The sequence below is a fragment of the Lineus longissimus genome, chromosome 8, assembly GCF_910592395.1.
Source record: "Lineus longissimus chromosome 8, tnLinLong1.2, whole genome shotgun sequence".
NCBI lineage: Eukaryota > Metazoa > Nemertea > Pilidiophora > Heteronemertea > Lineidae > Lineus > Lineus longissimus.
In genome coordinates, this window is record NC_088315.1 from 15,108,983 (window position 1) to 15,127,058 (window position 18,076).

The 18,076-nt window shown below is 42.0% G+C and overlaps 1 protein-coding gene and 1 long non-coding RNA gene across 2 annotated transcripts in view; both read left to right on the plus strand.

The window, feature by feature from the left end:
- Positions 1-624: 624 nt before the first annotated feature.
- LOC135492040 (uncharacterized) lies at positions 625-1,830 on the plus strand. Its single transcript, XR_010448015.1, has 3 exons — positions 625-664; positions 1,269-1,345; positions 1,761-1,830. It is a non-coding gene; the product is annotated as an uncharacterized LOC135492040 (long non-coding RNA).
- Positions 1,831-9,075: 7,245 nt separating this feature from the next.
- The window catches only part of LOC135492043 (uncharacterized), a 31,154-nt gene continuing 22,153 nt past the window's right edge, over positions 9,076-18,076 (plus strand). The window contains exons 1-3 of the mRNA XM_064778150.1: positions 9,076-9,157; positions 11,474-11,588; positions 15,536-15,587. Coding sequence (XP_064634220.1) covers positions 9,145-9,157; positions 11,474-11,588; positions 15,536-15,587 — 180 coding nt within the window. The 5' untranslated portion in view covers positions 9,076-9,144. The remainder of the gene's footprint in view (positions 9,158-11,473; positions 11,589-15,535; positions 15,588-18,076) is intronic.

Here is an 18,076-nt window from a genome sequence, read left to right on the forward strand (position 1 = left end):
GGAGGCGCGGTCTCGGGAGGCGACGCTTTGCGTCGCACTACCGCGGTGCCGTGACCTTGACATGAGGGGTCACCTACTTGCGGCACGCGGGAGACCGCCAAGTCACATCCCCGACGGCTAACAAGGAAGCCAGCCCCCAAAGGTCCGAACCACAGCCGGGGTGTTCACGGAACTATCGGGAGCCCAACGTTGCTTCCTCCAGTGAAGAGAAGTTGGACGACTTTGTCCCGTTGGGTCCTCCCAAAGGAGAGCTCCTGGAACCCCCGAGCGAAACCATGTGGTGGTTCGATATCACCGGACGCGTGCGACGCCATCTCACAGATGCGATGTGGGGGGTGGACGGAACCTTTCTCCACGGAGTTTCGTTGGAGTTTACGGAGAGTCCGTACACCCCCTACCTCTACATGATGCCCTGTGAGTCGAAGCCACGGCTAAAAATCAGGATGGTTCGGACCGATAAAGTCGAGAAGAGGTTCCGCCCAACCATATGGGAAGAAGACCTACAAGTCATGGTTGGTGTGGAGATTGAGGACGTCACCGCCGCGGACGCCTTCACTCCCGAGGCGACCGTGAGGCTTATGCCAGTGGCAGAGGTTCTAACCGATCTGAACCACAGCGATGACGATCATGAGACGGCCATGGACGCGTCTTAATTTTAACTAAGGTAACTGACTTTTATTGAGTACTTCGGCTGAATGCCTGACGTCCTCTATTTTGCCTATCATTATTTGATAACACCAGCTAAGTTGATACGCCTATAATACGTTTGAGTAATAGTTGTACCGAGAGATACCCTTGAGACCACTTCGTAACTCATGATACCAACATGCAGCGCATGTCCTTTTAATTGAGGTGTAGATTGTCTCAGTTAAACTACCTGTAGTTATTGTTTTTATTTTTATAACGCTCATTATTATCTTCCCCATTTCTGAGCAACCCGTAAGTTATATCGATAGTGTCGTTATACGGACACTAACACCGAAACTTTTGTTACACGTTACACGAAGCAAAAACCAGAAAAAAACCAAGTTGAGGGAACCACTACTATACTGTGGACGAGACTTTCAACCAGTCTTAAATCATATGAAAGATTACATGCTATGTACACATATAGTTCATCTGATGTTTGCAAGGGACCGTCACCTTCGACTATCTAACCATATAATCGTACTCAGACCGGACAATGTCAAATGGGGTAGGCGTATATTTTTCACTAAGCTATTTCCAGCCCATTTGTCAATTTAACATTATCTGATAATTTCTTTCAGACTATGGCCTCTCCAATCATTATGCCTCTTCTCGCTTGTTCCCTGACGATGCAACTCGACACACCAGCTAACGAGAGGTAATGGGCATCAAGGCATGAGGGAGAATACTTGACAAGTCATTCTGGCCAATTGAAGAGTTTACATTTGCAGCATTAAAAAATGGAAGATCTTGTGTTGCATACCCACAAGTCTTCGGAACAGCGTCTTATCTTATTGACTATATACACACTCTTTAAATTCAAACACACACATAAGGATCAATAATTTTTTATCCAAAAATCCAAGTTTGAAATTCACCGTACCTTAAGGGTAACGGGAACGTCACGACCTTAGCCATTCAAATTGACTATGTACAACACACAGTTATATATAAGTTTCTTTAAATAATACATTTTTACCGGGAAGGTATCCTTTGCCCTCATACAAAGTGAGCCTTCCATCAACCTGTACTACCTTTATCATTTGTCTTGACTCATTGTTTTTTGTTTTCAGCATTCCTCTTCATGTGTGGTGCATTGATCTATCGCGGAATTACAGGTAATCCCGTTGCACCTCGTTTGCATGATGTTTATGCCCCTGTCTGGATGGAGGCCAATATTATTCTCGGATGCACACTGCGTAACCCTATAGTTACCGAAGAAAGCTGATGCCCAAGGCAACAATATATTGACAAAACCAAACCACGCATGGGTACCTTAAGTACCAGTGTTACTATTTGTACCTCTACAGGCTTAAGTTTTAAACATATTTTCGCGTATGCAACAGACGTGATACCGAAAAAGGATGAAGTGAAATGTAGAATTGGACTATAATTATTTGACAAGTCGTCCAGTAACCCCAAGAAGTGATGCAGGACAAGCCCAAGGAGTTCAGACTTGGCCTCCTGGTGCTTGACATTTGTTTCAGCATTACTGTGATTATGGTTCCCGATCCAGTAAGATCGGGAACCATATTGTTTCTGGTCATGGTGTCTGTGTGTGTGTGTGTGTGTGCGTGTGTGCGTGTGTGTGGGTGTGTGTGGGTGCGTATGTAAAAGGTGTCAACCGGGGACTCGGACATGAATACACACCAACAGACCGGGGACATGGTGTCAACCGGGGACGTCCCCGGTTAACAAGATAGCTTGAAATGGTCCAGAATGCCTTCTAGGACCCAAAAATGAATAAATTTCGATTATTTAAGGATGTCCCCAATTAACCGGATAGTACTCATCAAAGATGCGTAAGAAAACTATGTCCATATTCAGCTCAAAATCGGCCCGATACACTCCAATCCCGGTTGCTCGGAATCCTACGGACCAAAGGAGTCTCGAGCAATGAAACTTTTCCGTTTATAGTAAATTTAGTTCGTGTAACGAATTTTAAAAACGTGTTCATAAACCGATTCTTGTTTAAATGTTTTTCTCCACTATTGTTTGCGTATTAGCGATACAAAAGGCGAAATGAAACGCTAAGAAAACTGTGCGCGGTACTTAAATCTCCTGAGTCTCGCGCAACTACCGTCTGCCTTATACAAATGGCGTCAAAGTCGGAGCCCTGACGCGGGAAAAGAATATTTCAGCTCCTCCTCGCCAAACATTGATCCCCCCGGCCAAAAGGTAAGATCTGTACAAAGTTGATGTGCCGAACTTATATTCCATGGCGTTTAGGAAGTAGTTAGGCCGACAGGACGGCCGGCATAGGCCTCGTACTTTGACATCGATCGATGGTCTGAATGTAATGTATGGAATGCATGATAAATTATAATGCATGCACATGACATGGGGAGCGATCCCTAGGGAGATTCTTTTAGTTTTAGGAACTCCAGCTGTGCTTGTTATCAGAACACTTAGCTCCCTGACCCAGTAGTAGTGATAAGTGTGCCAGCGATATGTTTTTCAGTTGTTATAGCGCGTTCGATTACTGGCGCAGCGCTTTGGTGAGCCCCAGATCTCGCGCCTTGAAACGCATGCCGAGTATGGAAAGATATTTTCACACCAGGCGGAGCTAGTCACTGCTAGCCACAACAAACCAGCTGCAAAAAAAGGACTTCATGGTCGCACACCATGTGTTCTTTTGTTCGTTGTGCCTATTTTTAGGTTTGTTATGGCTCCCAGTTACTCTCTGCCTGGTGTGAAGTTATCTATTGAGCCCGAACGCTCTCGCGCCAGGCCCAAGTAACTTTAGGGTGAAGTCAAGTAGTATAGGATATCTTGAGAACGGCTTTTTGCATTGATTTCAATTGGTTTGGTACTGCTGTCGGGTCCGGGAAGCCTCCTTTTGATATTTGGTGCAATGCGATTCATGTTTTGCCACTAGGGCTATGGGGGTGTCGTCATTTTCACATGATAACTTGAAAACAGTTTGGGACTGATTCTATTTTTTGTTAGAATATTGGGTGGAGGAGGGAGGTTCCTTTTGATTGATAGCGGATGCGATGCAATTATTGGTTTTGCCACTAGGGAGCCATCGCACCATCCTAAAATGTGGAATGATTGGTGACTAGCATAATGTAGCAAGGGCTAGGTAACCCTGACCCCGAGTAACCCTGATTAGGATGTCAATACACTACGGTTAGGTTACACCACTAGTAATACACCATCCCCGCTTTGCGTAGCTTTTGTTTACATGATAATTTTTACCACATGCACTGACAGTGACATGTGTGATCTGACGGACCATTGACATTGACAGATAAACACTCATTTCCCCTCAAATAAATGTAATGTTTTAACTTTTGGACAATTTTTTCAGGATGGCTTCTAATTTAAGAATCAGGCAGAATGCCAGGGGGACTCTGAGTCTGAATAGTACAACGTGCCCCAGTGCTGTCGCCCAGTACTGGCTCAAGAAGGGTATGGATCCTTCTGGGTTTCAAGCCAGATATATTGATGAGCAGATAGGTAAGTTTAGTCAGTTTAAAGTACGATCCTCTCCATGTGGAGTGATGCAGTATAAGGCGCTGTCTGGAGCCGTATGACATCATGCTGCAACCACTAGATTTCCCCTCTATTACGAACGCCACAGGTCTGACCTTGTGGTGCACTAGCGTAGCACGGAAGGCTTTTCGTACATGAATTTGGCGCACTGAGATTAGAATAACGCAATGCATTTTGGCTCAGCTAACGAACGTCTGTTGAGCTAGGCTATTTGCTATTCAAATGTGTGCGTCCTTCCATCCATCCATCCACACCTATCCAGTTCCATCGGTCGGCGGACAAATTTTGGCATTGTGTAAGCCTTAAGGCCAAGGCACTTAAAATCTGGCCATTGTAAACAGAAGACAGAAGATTTAGCACTCTTCGATTCGATTTCTGCTCACCAGGGCGGGGCTATTGGCTGATTTTGTTAGTATGTCAGCTTGAATGTTCTAATATTGTGTGAAAATGTCTGGGGATCCTCTACACTCCTAAACCAGAAGAGAATTTTACCACCGATTAGAAGAAAGCGACGGTTTATTTGTGGTTATGGCCAATGACATGAAGGATGCAATCTTAGATACATGAGTTAAGAGCATGAGCCTCCCTAGAATTGAATATACAGGAAACAGTGGTCTTTGTTGGCATCACTGTATGTGACAGAATGAATCGAAAAGTGATGTAACCATCTCCCCATTTTGGGGTCTTTTCAAGATAGTGTGGGGCATAATGCTGGGTCATACCCTGCTTCTCCACCATGTATTTTGGAAATTTTAAGGGATTAGTAATGTTTTTCAAAATCGTTCCAAATACAGTTTACTGGTGAGACATAACGCAAAAAAACCCAACTGACCAAATTTCCGTGCTGAAATATTGCTGCATGACCAGTATGGGGGGTTCAAATCGGCTGTTCAAGGGGTAAATATCTTGGCGCCAAAAACAGACGTTGGCCATGTTTTGAAAAATGATGTCATACCATGTAAAATCCTAGAAGAACTTCCTCGTGTGGCTGACGGTCGGGCACTTGCAAAAAGTAGCAGCTTGCCAAACGTAAATGGGCCCATATGTGATATACGAGCTGATATCCACTCTGAAGTTTCTGGGTTGTTTTAAACTGCTGGCTGTGACTACTTTCATGAAAAGCAGTGTGGCTCTGATCTACATGTACTTACACTTTAAAGGTTTAAATAAACATGATGTTAGTGTCAATCTGATGTCATGCTGAGATCACTTTATTGAGACCAATTTGACTAACTATATTTACATTAAATTTTGAAAAGCTGTTTAATTTTGCGATTTGGGAGGCAAACACGAACATAAAACGTGCTAAATGTTAACCCTAATGGCATGCATTTTTAAAAACCATTAAATTTTGGCACCAAACGCAGAAATTGTGTCTACGCCAAATGAAAAATGAGCAAATTCACGACCTTTTGGCTTTGCCAACAATACCCGGTTTACAGCAAATTAGCATGAAGATTGTAGACACAGATGAGTACATGATCCTGCTTGGACATTTTCATATTTTATCATATTTTATTTCAGGCCGTGGAGTTTTCACCCTCCACGATATAAAAAAAGGTGACTTCCTGCTTGAGTACTCTGGAGAGCTAATCTCAAAGAAGGAGGTCCTGCAGAGGGAGGAAGAATACAAGATGAAGGAGAAGGGGAACTTCATGTTCTTTTTTAAGGTGAACGGCACTGAATATTGGTGAGTATTTTTATAGCAGTATTAAAATATTATGTTTGCTGTCAAAGGCCAACTAAAAAAAGGTACTATATGTAGATCATTTGGGGTTGATATCCAGGAAAAAAATTGCTAGCATGATGTCATGAAAGGTATGTTGTTTTGATATCCAGAATTTCATGATGAGAAACTGTATCTTATTCAGTATTAAATGCGCTGGATTTCTTTGAAGATTGGGCATTCAAAAATTTCCAAATTCCTTTGTTTTTTTTATGGAGATCGGTTTCAGCCTCTTGTTGAACTTGAATCCTTTTCATTTAGGATAGATCAGTGTGGAACACTCAAATCTAATTTTGAATTCCCAGTTCCCATTTTAGTGAGATTGACTATTTTTCTGGCCACACAAATTTTGGCCATTCTGAGTCACTCCTGCTAGGCCTTTAAAGAGATGGCATGGTGGAGCATGACGAGATCTGTCGATAGAAGTGCTGATCTGATTAACCCTTTAGCTCCTAGAGATTTTATTTTTAAATACCGTGGTTCCCTGGAGCATTTTCACAAAAAATTACATGCATTCGTTTTTTGGAAAAAGAGATAGAAAAACTAAAAGATAATGTGCTACAAGTTGTGTTTATTTTGTTCTATGGAAGGTCCTCTACACATCTGAGGTTTTTTTTTCACAAAAATGGTCATAGAAGTCTGTCAAATAATATTTCATATCATGTCTCCTGAACGCCCAGATCCGCCCGACCACGTGTACCCCCACGCAGACGACAAAAAGACGCTAAAATAATCGCAGCATGGACAATGTACACCATAGCAGTGCTTCAACACATAAACCAATGATCAATGCACGTAGCAGTGCTGCAATGCATGTAGTGCTTAGTGGTTTTGCAAGTGACCCTAGGCCCTTTTCCAGACCCCCTCCTTCCTCGATTCCTCCTCCAATATCTAAGTCTGAACCTCCAAAGTCATCAACACAACTATCTGAATTCTCGCTGTATAAATCCAGCTGCTGTAACACATCGTCGACTCCAAAATAAGTCATTGTCCTCCCACACAATAGCTCCACAATGGCGTGATTTGCAAAATGTCAACAAACCTTGGTCCCAAACTTCAACTGAAAATTACTCACTATCCATACACAGCAACATGATAAAAACTTGCATGCATTCAATGCAGTATACTACCTGGTACCTGAAAACGAGGTTGGTCTCACTCCACAGTTCCCATGTATTTTTCCATTTATAATTTATGCGGTCGGGCGGTTGCGGGCGTCCAGTGAGAAACGGGCAGGGCGGTTCCGGGCGTCTAGGAGCTATTAAAAGGGTTAATATTTTTTCACCATTTTTGAGAGGAAACTTGAATGTGAAGACACAAAATTTTAGATTCTTTGCTAATTTGTAGTTTTTCTGATATCGTTGACTCTGGATTTTCTCCACACTCAGAATCCAGTAAAAATATTTACTTTGGCTGTACTTTTTGAAAATGCTGTGTTGTTCAAAAAAATATCTCGAAAAAATTGAAAACTGTAATAGATGTTTTTTAGCTCACCTTGGTGAGCTTATGACAAGTTATGTCATCACGTCTTGTCACATCCGTCGTCTGTCGGTCAGTCCGTCCGTCTATCTGCCGTCCGTCCGTCGTCTGTCAACAATGGTGGCACGTTTGCTCACTGTTGTGTCTACAAAGTTGAAACTTTATGTGAGGATGTCTTATGACAATGACTTGACATACATGACATACCAAAAATCATTGCAATTTGACCTACTTCCTTGGCTATAGGCAGCCATCTTTGAAAACCGAATTTTGTCAATATCTTATGAACGCTGATAGCTAGAAGCATGAAATTTTTTCTTTGGACACCTCATTAGGACTACATGACATATTACACAGGTTTTTGATTTGACATACTTTTCAAGGTGACAGAGGTCAAACTTAAAATTTCATCGAAGGTGGCACGTTCCATCATTATTTGTCATAGACTCTTCAAATTTGGTGGGTAGACACCTATTAGGCATCTCTACGTGTTGGCAAAGATCTGGTCAATGACAATGTGACCTACTTTCCAGGTGTAGGTAAGGTAGGTCAAAGTCATGAAATCCAAGGTGGGTCATCAAGAAACCTTCACTTTGTGATCTTCAAATGTATGTCATGGATTGTTCGGATCAATCTTAACATAATGCTTGAAACATGACCTTGACCTCTTGACCTACTTTTCTAAGAAGGTCACAAAGGTCAAACTCGAAAATTTCACTTATATGGTGGCATGTTACGGTAATGTCATTTTGTCTTAGCCTGTTAAAATTTGGTAGACACCTATTCGTATTAGGCATCTCTTTATACCCCGGTGTGTTTTATACGCAGGAAAATACGGTACATAATGACCTATTTTTCAGGTCATAAAATCCGATGTGGGTCTTATATCAGTGAAACCTTCACTGTGTGATTTTTTTATTGAAATGTCCTTAGATTTATCTGATCAAGCTCAACGTAGTGATGATGAACATTGAATCGCTTGACCTACTTTTCAAGGTCTCGCTGGTTAATGTTAATCATGACAACCCTCTTTCTTTCATGTCTTTTATACTTGAATAAAAATAAATTGGAAATACCAATACTGATGGTGATGGTAAGGACCATTCATCCGTTCGCACCTGTCTTTTATTGCCTCATGTGAACACAATGACCCGAGGACATTTCATTTCAATGCTGCAGTTATACCCAGACAATTTTCTCCACAGTCATATATAGAAGATTTATCCCTTCACAAATTTGTCCTCCAGAACCATTCACTCCATTAGAATTAAATGGTATTCCCTTGTTGTCCTCCGGGTGTTCCCGAGGAGAAGATTTGAAAATTCTGCATCTTCAAAGTCAAAACCTATCCCTGTTATTTTGTCTCCCACCAAGTCATTCCCATGTGAGCACAATGTCCCCAGGACATTTCATTTCTTGTCTGGGATGTGGTTTCATCAGTTGGCGTTGAAGCTCCAGGAAGTTGTGCTCAGAGTGGGGGTACAACGTAGCGGACGTGGATGTGCATATCCACAATAAATCCAGTTTTAACTTGGCTTAGACTGTAAAATCAACCTTGTCCATTTCAGTGTTGATTCAACAAAATCGTCCAACAGGCTGGGGAGACTGGTCAATGACGGCGAAAGGGCCAGAGTCCGTAACTGCAGAATTACACTAATCTTAATTTCTGACACACCACGCCTTGCTTTCTTTGCCGTCAGAGACATTAAATCGGGGGAGGAGTTACGCTATGATTATGGTGTGCCTGGTCTCCCATGGCGACGAAAGGTATGTGTTTTCTTCATTATCGACTTTCTTGAGAGGACATTACACTCTCTTGATTTTTGCGCCATGGTCATGCATGATTGGCCAAGAAGATTCACTCTTCAACCTTAAAATGCTCCAAATGGCACAACAATCCACCAGGCCTCTGGCACAGTGGCAGTCAAGTGAGAGGCAAGCCACCTTTGAGAAAGGCACACCTAGGAAAATGATTGGATGTCAGAGCCAGAGGACACCAACCCTTGTGGGGAGCCTCATAGCCTAGTGGTTAACAATAACACTGCCGGCCCCTACACAATAGGGCCTGGGTTTGATCGAGGAGAACCAATATTGTATAACTGGATTAACTAGCCTGGCTTTCAGAGAATTCCTGGCCCTTCACAGTCCTTCGTATGAGACTTAAAATTAAGGTTCCTTGTAACTTGTGTCAATTGCGAAACATGAGTAGCTGGGGTTGACTCCCTCTGGCCAGTGTGGCCAGAGTCACTAGGCAAATGCACTGAATCGGGGCCTGACCATAGTGGCACGTAAAGAATGCTTTTCCCACCTTGGAGGAGGAAGAAGCACGTTGTCTTTTTGAAAACTTGGTTCCAAACCTGATTTTATTTTTGAACCTTTTAGGGTGCACATAATCCTAATACTAAACAAAAAACATATGGTATGTATAGCAAATCAGTTGGTTTCATTTTTACCAATTATTAATTTCTTCATTGATACATGTATATGTCTTTTCTTTCCTACATTGTAATGTTAAAAAACTTTCTTTTATTGTGTTAGAAATACATCGCATCTAAAAATTCTTTAAAGCCAAATAAGACTAAGTTATTAAGTGTCTTCCTCCTGCAAAAAGACTTGAACATTGAGTTCTGAATTCTTTTTGATGATTGAAAGATGAAATGAAGACAATTGGACATGTCTCCCGTTGTCATAAACTTGATCCAGCAAGAATTATAGTAGTATCACTGCAATGTGAGAAAATGCAATGAAACCATTTCAACCTTAATGTACAAAGAACATACCGGTAATAGTTTAGTCTTGTTTGGCCTTAGAGGTCAGTTTTTATGATAATTGCTTTGTCAGGGTTGGAGCTACCATTAAAATTCCCAACTAGATATGGGGTTACAGTCTTCTTACTAGAAGTAGAGATGAAACGCTTCCATGTCTCAAGAGTTTTAAAGGACCATTTTCAATATTAAGGGCATTATTATCAAACTGTCGGCGGCCAAGTCGCCTTCCATTTTACATCAGCAGTTCTCATCATTTAATATCACATAAAATGGAGAAATTCAAAAACTGACTGAATCATTACGCTGTTCTTATTTCACGTCTGCCTGGACCGGAGTGAAGCCTCCCTCCAGAGATTATTTTCCTGCAGATCAATAGACGATGACACGATGCATGGAGACGAGAATCAGCATGATGATTTGATGTCAAACTGCCGAGTGCTCAAAAACCCGCTACTGCGACAGCAATGGAAGAGCTGTTACGTCATAATAGTGGGGTTACGTCAAGATCTGAACTCTGAAAAAATTTTTTGAGTTGTGTTGAGGAGTTGTGCGTGCTAAAAATGATAAAAAATGTGTTTTTCTTCTATTCAAAAGTCAAAACAAAACTTGAAAAACACCAAACTCAGTCTCATGAAGAAAAAAATAGTTTACTAATTTACTAATGAAACAGACAGAAGAAACATACTGAGGTAAAAAGCCAATCACACCTTTAAATTGCATTTAGGCAAAACATAAAACAAAGGTTGCTCCACCCCTGTTGTACTAGTTTCTGCAGGACCTGGTTGTTAAAAGCTTGGTTAGTTTAGCGGCTGCCAAGTTTTATTTACATACTGAACTTAGCGGAACCCTTGGGGTGCCGCTCAAACTTGGTACCCCATGGCAGAGCCCTTGAGGTTCCGCTAACTTAGTGGTGAGATAGCGGCAGCTATAAGCCTAACGGCATGAACTTTGCAGCACGCTGAGAAAACAGTGGTTTAGTGGCCGCCGAGCCGCTGTTAGCAGTTGGCGGAGCTTTGAACAACTGGGCCCAGGCCGTTTCAGCATCAGTGATAGTATTTTTGATTATTGTCGGCAATGCACTGTCCACTTTGGTTACCATAGTGCTAGAGACGACAATCTAAGACTAGGAGACATAACGGAGTATGCCTCTCATCGGCGAAGAGACAAATGCTGTGACAGACAAAATCTGCTTGATATTGGGCATGACTAATCGACAATGTTTTCTACATCTCCCACTAAGCATTGGCCTTGATGGTTCGTCGCCTCATTGTCAAATAGCATTCTCCTCCTGAACATGTATTATTTTGTCTTATAGAACTGGGAAAAAAATGTCTGGTGACGCCATTCATCAAGGTGGAGGACACCTCAAACAATTACAGGCCACTGTATCAGAAATTTGATTCATGGCCAGATTTGAATCAGAGGGACAGGTAAGTGACTAATACTGCCAATATGATCTGACACGTGTGAATTGTAGAACCTTCTATGGGTTTTGGCATATTTACTTCTGCCAGTTGATTTAGCCCCTTTATGATGTGTTCAATTTGCAAGCAGGTGCCATGTTTCCCTAACAGCATTTGAAAATGGAGATGACATCAGCATTCGTGTCTCTCAGGCCAGGCAATAATATTCACAACACCCTCTGATCAGGTTACTGGTTAGAAGGGGAGGTGTCCCAGCTTTGTGTGTAGAGTCCACCATTGCTTCCCTGGTTTCAACTGTTCCAGCTGGAATGATTCTAAAAAATGATTTGGCAAGGCCGGAATAACAATCTCTCCAGGAATCTACATGTATCATTCCATTTTCAGTGTGAACTCCATAACCTTTCAGGATTGTGTCATGGTTCTGTGGATATTTGCCCCATGTGCTTTCCTCACTCATAGTCTCATGTCATTGAAAGATGTGTTTAAATATAAAAAAAGTCCCAAGTTTCATTAAATTCCACGTTCATATTGAGGAAAATAGGCCTACATGAAATAGGCAGTCTGTCTTATATTGTTTCTGTGTGAATTTCTTGCTGGTTAAGTTTAATTTCGATCTGAAAATTTAATGATTGAAATACAAATACATGCAACATGTGCTGGGTTGGTAGACCACTATAACAGTATTTCCACTCTTAAGAGGCAATTTTTTTAAAGATCAACACAGTGGTGGAAATTCACCATCTCCATCTTTTTACATATCATCTTTTTACATATCACAGTTTTTTGGTACTGTGGCTGGAATAGGAAAATCTGTAATCTCTGTTCTGATTGACCCCATCCCGCCCAAGTGGGCCACGCCCATTTTTTCGGGTCATTTTACAACCATAGCATTTCGATTTCATCATTTTTTCGACAGAACTGTTGGCCCGTGGTTTTGGTAATGGCACTATCATGGCCAAAAGTGTACCATTTCCAACAATAAAAGTTATGGGTATATGCTTCTGCTTGACGCCAGCACCACCTGCATTGTGGGAAAATGTGAATTGTGCAGCTGAACATGACCCTAACTCACAGCAGAATAGTGTTTCAATGGAATTTATGACTGTTTTTCATTAAGGATAATAATACTGATTGCTGAGAACCATTGGTGTTTTATTCTGCAAGGAGAACAAGGAGCTCAGACTATGGGTGTTGGGCGACCACACCCATTTATGAACCACCCGCAATTCCAGCACAGTTGCTCCCCACGAAAAACCTCAGTGAAGGATGCAGCTTTGATATCTTTAAACTTACAGTACAAACTACAAAATGCCCGGGCAACCCATAGCTAATGTTGTATTTAACCCTTTTAGACCATAACGTTTTACCATACACTAAATACAGAGAGGCAATATCCATAGCTCAGACAATTTATGCACAGTATGTGTGGTTTAGACCTTTTTTACCAATTCCAATGAATTTCTTCCAGCATGTACCCTTTGCATGCTTTTACCGTATGCGGCTTGAAGAACGTTAATAGGTGTTTCCAATCATTTTGTGGAAAATGTAATACCATATTTGGCGTTGAAAGGGACACTGGATCTGTATCAGAAAAATTTCCACCAAAATATCAGAAAACAATTTACTTCAAGTCAATGTATGAAAAAAAAACTCACAGTCACACCTTTATTGTTTACGACAAGTTATAGCGAAGCCATTTTTAAAATGGGTTACAAATACATATGCCGACTTTCCGGCAGCTCATATCGATCCTAAAGTCATCTCATTACACTGCCGACATCAAGCGGCGGGATAGCCGTCAGGCACACATTCATAAACAGATGGCCAATCAAATTGCTCAAAACAAAGTAATTGAACGAGGTCCTGAATAATGCCATCCTAACTTTATGATCAGGTTATCCTACTTCTATATAACACGCGCAATGCATTTGTGTCAGGTCAGCGGCTGGAATTGCGGAAGCAATAACCACTATTACAATTGAACACCTGGTCAATTATAGCTTTTAGCGCGTGTCTCTTGCGACACTTACAAGTGTAATGTTAGTGTTGTTGCGATACAGACGTGTGGGGAAGGAAGGGAATACTTGGAGACAATGAATAATTTTGTAACAAACATCCTGACGACTAAGCAGGGGCCTTGTTATCGGCGTGGAGGATGGATATACGCACTACGATGGTGGATCGGCATGCGAATACCCCAAGCGTACCAACTTCAGAAAAGTGTCTCTGAATAGTTTATGGTCAAATGCTGCACACAGTAATCTCTATCATATACACCCATGCTGCACACAGTAATCCCTATCATATACACCCTTCCTATAGTATAATTCCTCGGCTTATTTTGGAACTAGCATTTTCCTCCTAGGCTTTGACGTCATAATAACATTCAAGGCTGGTGGTCAACCATGACTTACACCTTGGTCAGTCCTCGTCATAGGCCTATTTTCCTCTAATGACATCACTATTGAACATACATCACCACCATTATAGGAATTGTATATACTGATTACTTAAACCAAGCTATAAACATGTCCATCGTCTTTCATCTCTCATTCTTACATTGAAGATGAGGTCATATTGAAGAACGTCCATGTACGCAATGTACACTGAATTGAATAATAATTTATTGAAAACAAAATATCTTATTAGCCGAATTGAGGTGTAAGTCATTCCGTCAAAAATAAAAATCAATCGGCAGCAAAAGGGTTGAAGCAATCGATCAATTCCTTCTGGGCATCTGTTTTTTTAGCTCACCTCTTAGCAGAGGTGAGCTTATCCCATACCGTGGCGTCCGTCGTCCGTCGTCGTCGTCGTCGTCGTCGTCGTCGTCCGTTGTCCGTTAGCAGGGCACGTTTCGTAACTGTTAGAGCTATTGAGTTGAAACTTGGTACACATGTACCCTTATGTAATGACACCTTGGAGACCAAGTTTCGGTTTGATTCGTTTCATGGTTTGGCCACCAGGGGGCCAAACGTTAAAAGTGAAAATATGCAATATCTCCCTTAATAGTAGTCGGGAATTTTTGAAAAAAATATGGTAGGTACTTCTAGCAAAGGTGCATCATATATCCTCCGGGTTTTTGATTTGACCTCCTTTTCAAGGTCACAGAGGTCAAATGGTGTAAATTGGCCGTTAGGATGTAACGATGGCACGTTTCTAAACTGCAATGACTATTGATACCAAGCTTGGTACACATTTACCCCCTTAGTCAGGTGATCTCAGGGATTGAAGTTTGGTCCAATATGATTCACCACTTGACCACCAGGGGGCAAAATCCAAAAACCTTAAAAATGTGATTATTCCTTAACTTCTTGCCCGATTGCCACCAATTTGATATCATGGGTACATCTAACCACCATACAGTATATGTCACACAGGTTTTTAATTTGACCTTCTTGTCAAGGTCACAAAGGTCAAATGGCGTAAATTCGCCGTCAGGCCGTAACTATGGCACGTTTCTTAACTGCAATGACTATTGATCACAAATTAAGTACACATGTACCCCTTGGTCAGGTGATCTCGGGTACCGAAGTTTGGTGCGATCTGATTTGCCGTTTGGTCTCCAGGGAGGGGGCCAAATCCTAAATTCTTCAAAATGCCATTATTCCTAGTAATGACTTGCCCGATTGGCACCAATTTTATATCATAGGTACATCTAATTCTAACAACCATTCAATGTGTCACCCGGGTCTTCTTTGATTTGACCTACTTTTCAAGGTCACAGAGGTCAAATGTACTGTAAATTGGCCATTTTGGGAAAACTGTAATTGCTTGGACCTACATCAAACCTAACACTACATGACACAATACCATGCTCTTTATCCATCTTTCCTCCACATGAGGTGAGCACAATGGCCCTGGCCATTTTTTATGCAGACTTCTGCTGGGCAACTTCACTTTTTTTATGCAGACTTCTTCCGTAAACACTGTATTCACATTTCCAATTTTTGCAGTCAGCCATGTCGACCAGAAGAAAACGCGAACTTCACTGGGGACAAAGAAAAGGTTAGAATATTTTGAATTTTAACTTTCTGTAGAACCGCACTATTGAGGACACTCTTGGGACTGACATTGTGAGACGGAGGTGTCCTTATTACTTATTCTGCCTTGATTTGAGCTTAATTTGCATATGTAATGTTATTTGATTTGTGATTTGGACTCAAAACTCAGATAATATCAAATTTTGTGGGGTAATAATGCTCCCAATGGTCAGTACATGCAGTGTAGTGCAGCTCAGGTCTGTTAGAACCCACGACTAGCCTCTTTCGAAGTGGTGTGCATTAGACATAACGCCACACAATAATGAAAATGCTGTATTTGGAATAGCACTCTCTCATCTATCATGAGCAGACAGAAGTAATTATAGACAATATTATACTAGTCTTTATGGTGTATGACTTCTAGCGTTCTATTCTGTAGACGTTTCTTAAGCTTGCAGCACACTGGACGCCGGAGTTGGCGTCCAGTGGAGTTTATTTGCCGCCAGTGCCTGAATGCCAGAGTTGGCATTCAGTGTGCTACCGATGAACTTTGGAGTTGGTGGCCAACTGGATGCCGGGATAAAGTGGCAGCCGAAGATGCCACGGACCATCAAGTGTGCGCTGAATGTGATCCTCTCGCCGCCAGCTCTGGCATCCATAGGCATCTAGAGGCATTCAGTCAAACTCCTTTGGACACCGGAGTTGGCATCCAGTGTGCTGCAGGCTCTATTTCTACAGTCCAACTGTCTCATAACTACATGTAAGCTGGTCTCTGCTCAAGGTACTTTAAACATACAGTCATATGCACAATGATGCAGCGGTCAATCAGATGTCTGTACCCCCCGGGGTCAGCGGTCGACACGCACTCGACGTCGAGTGCGTGTCGAGTGCTGTGGTGCCTGATTATTTTCAAACGTCGAGTTTCTGGCGAATGGGATTGGGAAAGGTGTCGAAAATTCGACGAATGTCTGGGGTAGCCGGATTTTGCAAATGTCGAGTTTCTGTCGAGCGATAAACCGCAAGAAATAAAAATTAAAAGAAAATGCGGATCGTCGGCTGACGCACATGTTACGCACAGAACCGGAAAGATGGCTGCCGGCAGCAAAAGGTTGCTGGTGATTTTTTCGTTCGGAACCAGTCTCATTCATTCACATTTCTGAGACTGGTACGTCACGATATTTCTCTCGTCACGAACTAGATTTGGGGGCGTTGGCTTCCGGTGTCTGGTCAAGTGGTTTATCGAGTTTTTCAAATAAAACATTAATTTCAAAACCGATTTCGACAAAAGAATATTAGCTTACTTAATCTGTAATGATGAAATCGACCAAACTCTAGTACTTACTCCAAATATTTATTGTCAAAACAAACTCCTTTTTGAAAATGAGAAGGGGATTCCCAGAAATCCTTGTGCCTACAGAATACCAGAGCGTTCAGTATTGCTCAGTGCAGTGTACATCAGCTGTACATTGGGCTTCCCTCTTTATAGTGAATCGACGCATCCCCCTCGACCCTCCGCTAGCGTTACAAAATATGTTGCTCTAACAATGAAATGTGAATAGACTTAATGTCTGTTCTCCCCTTCGGGCATGGTGAAAAAATAGTGAACTCTGATCTCAATTGATTTGGTGAAAAGTGAGAACCTGATGAAATGATGCTTGGCAATTTAATAGTGAGAAAGTGTCGAGTTCTGACCCTCACTTTTTTTCCAAGGGGTGAATAGGTGTCGAGTGTCTGACCCCCGGGGGTACAGACATCTCATTGACCGCTGCATGAATTAGAAGACCATTCCCTATTCCAGGTTAATCCTTTTTATTACTCCGAGGCCGAATGTCGGCCTTGGGGGGTATTGTCGTCAGTGACGGCGTCTGTCCTTCTCCGCGTCTGTCCGTCTTGCGGGCCGTCTGTCCGTCCATCTTACTTTGTCCAGGCCATTGCTCTGTGCCTATCAATAGGAGGCTTTTGGTATGTGCATCCAACAATGAACCTGTGCGCTGCGCCATTATTTTTCATTTTAACCCTTCATGGCTGATATAGAGGGCGCTTCTCAAAAAGTTTGTCAGGTCCATTGCTCGGCACCTATCAAACAGCAGCCTTCTGATATTAACAGGGTAGATGCATCCAACAATGAGCCTGTGTGCTGCGCCATTATTTTTTCATTTTAACCCTTCGTGGCTGATATAGATGGCGCTACTCAAAAAGTTTGTCCACTACCCATTTTCAAATCTCCAAATCTCTTCATTACTCCACCATAAGCAGTCATATATTCCCTTTCTTCCAAAAGTATTATTAGACAACAATGAAAATTACTATACACTATTCGCGGTTCGTTCGGTGGGATTTGCCACGCTTTGCGTTGCTCTTGTCTATATGAAGGTTGGCTCTGGGTTTGTAAACTCCTTGTTCCTGTTGCCAGACATTGCCATTGTTTCTCTTTAGTAGGGTCTTTGCTTTGAGAAAGAGATGGGGGGGGGGGGGTTGGCATTTGGTGCTCCCTTCTTGCCAAAATGGCTAACT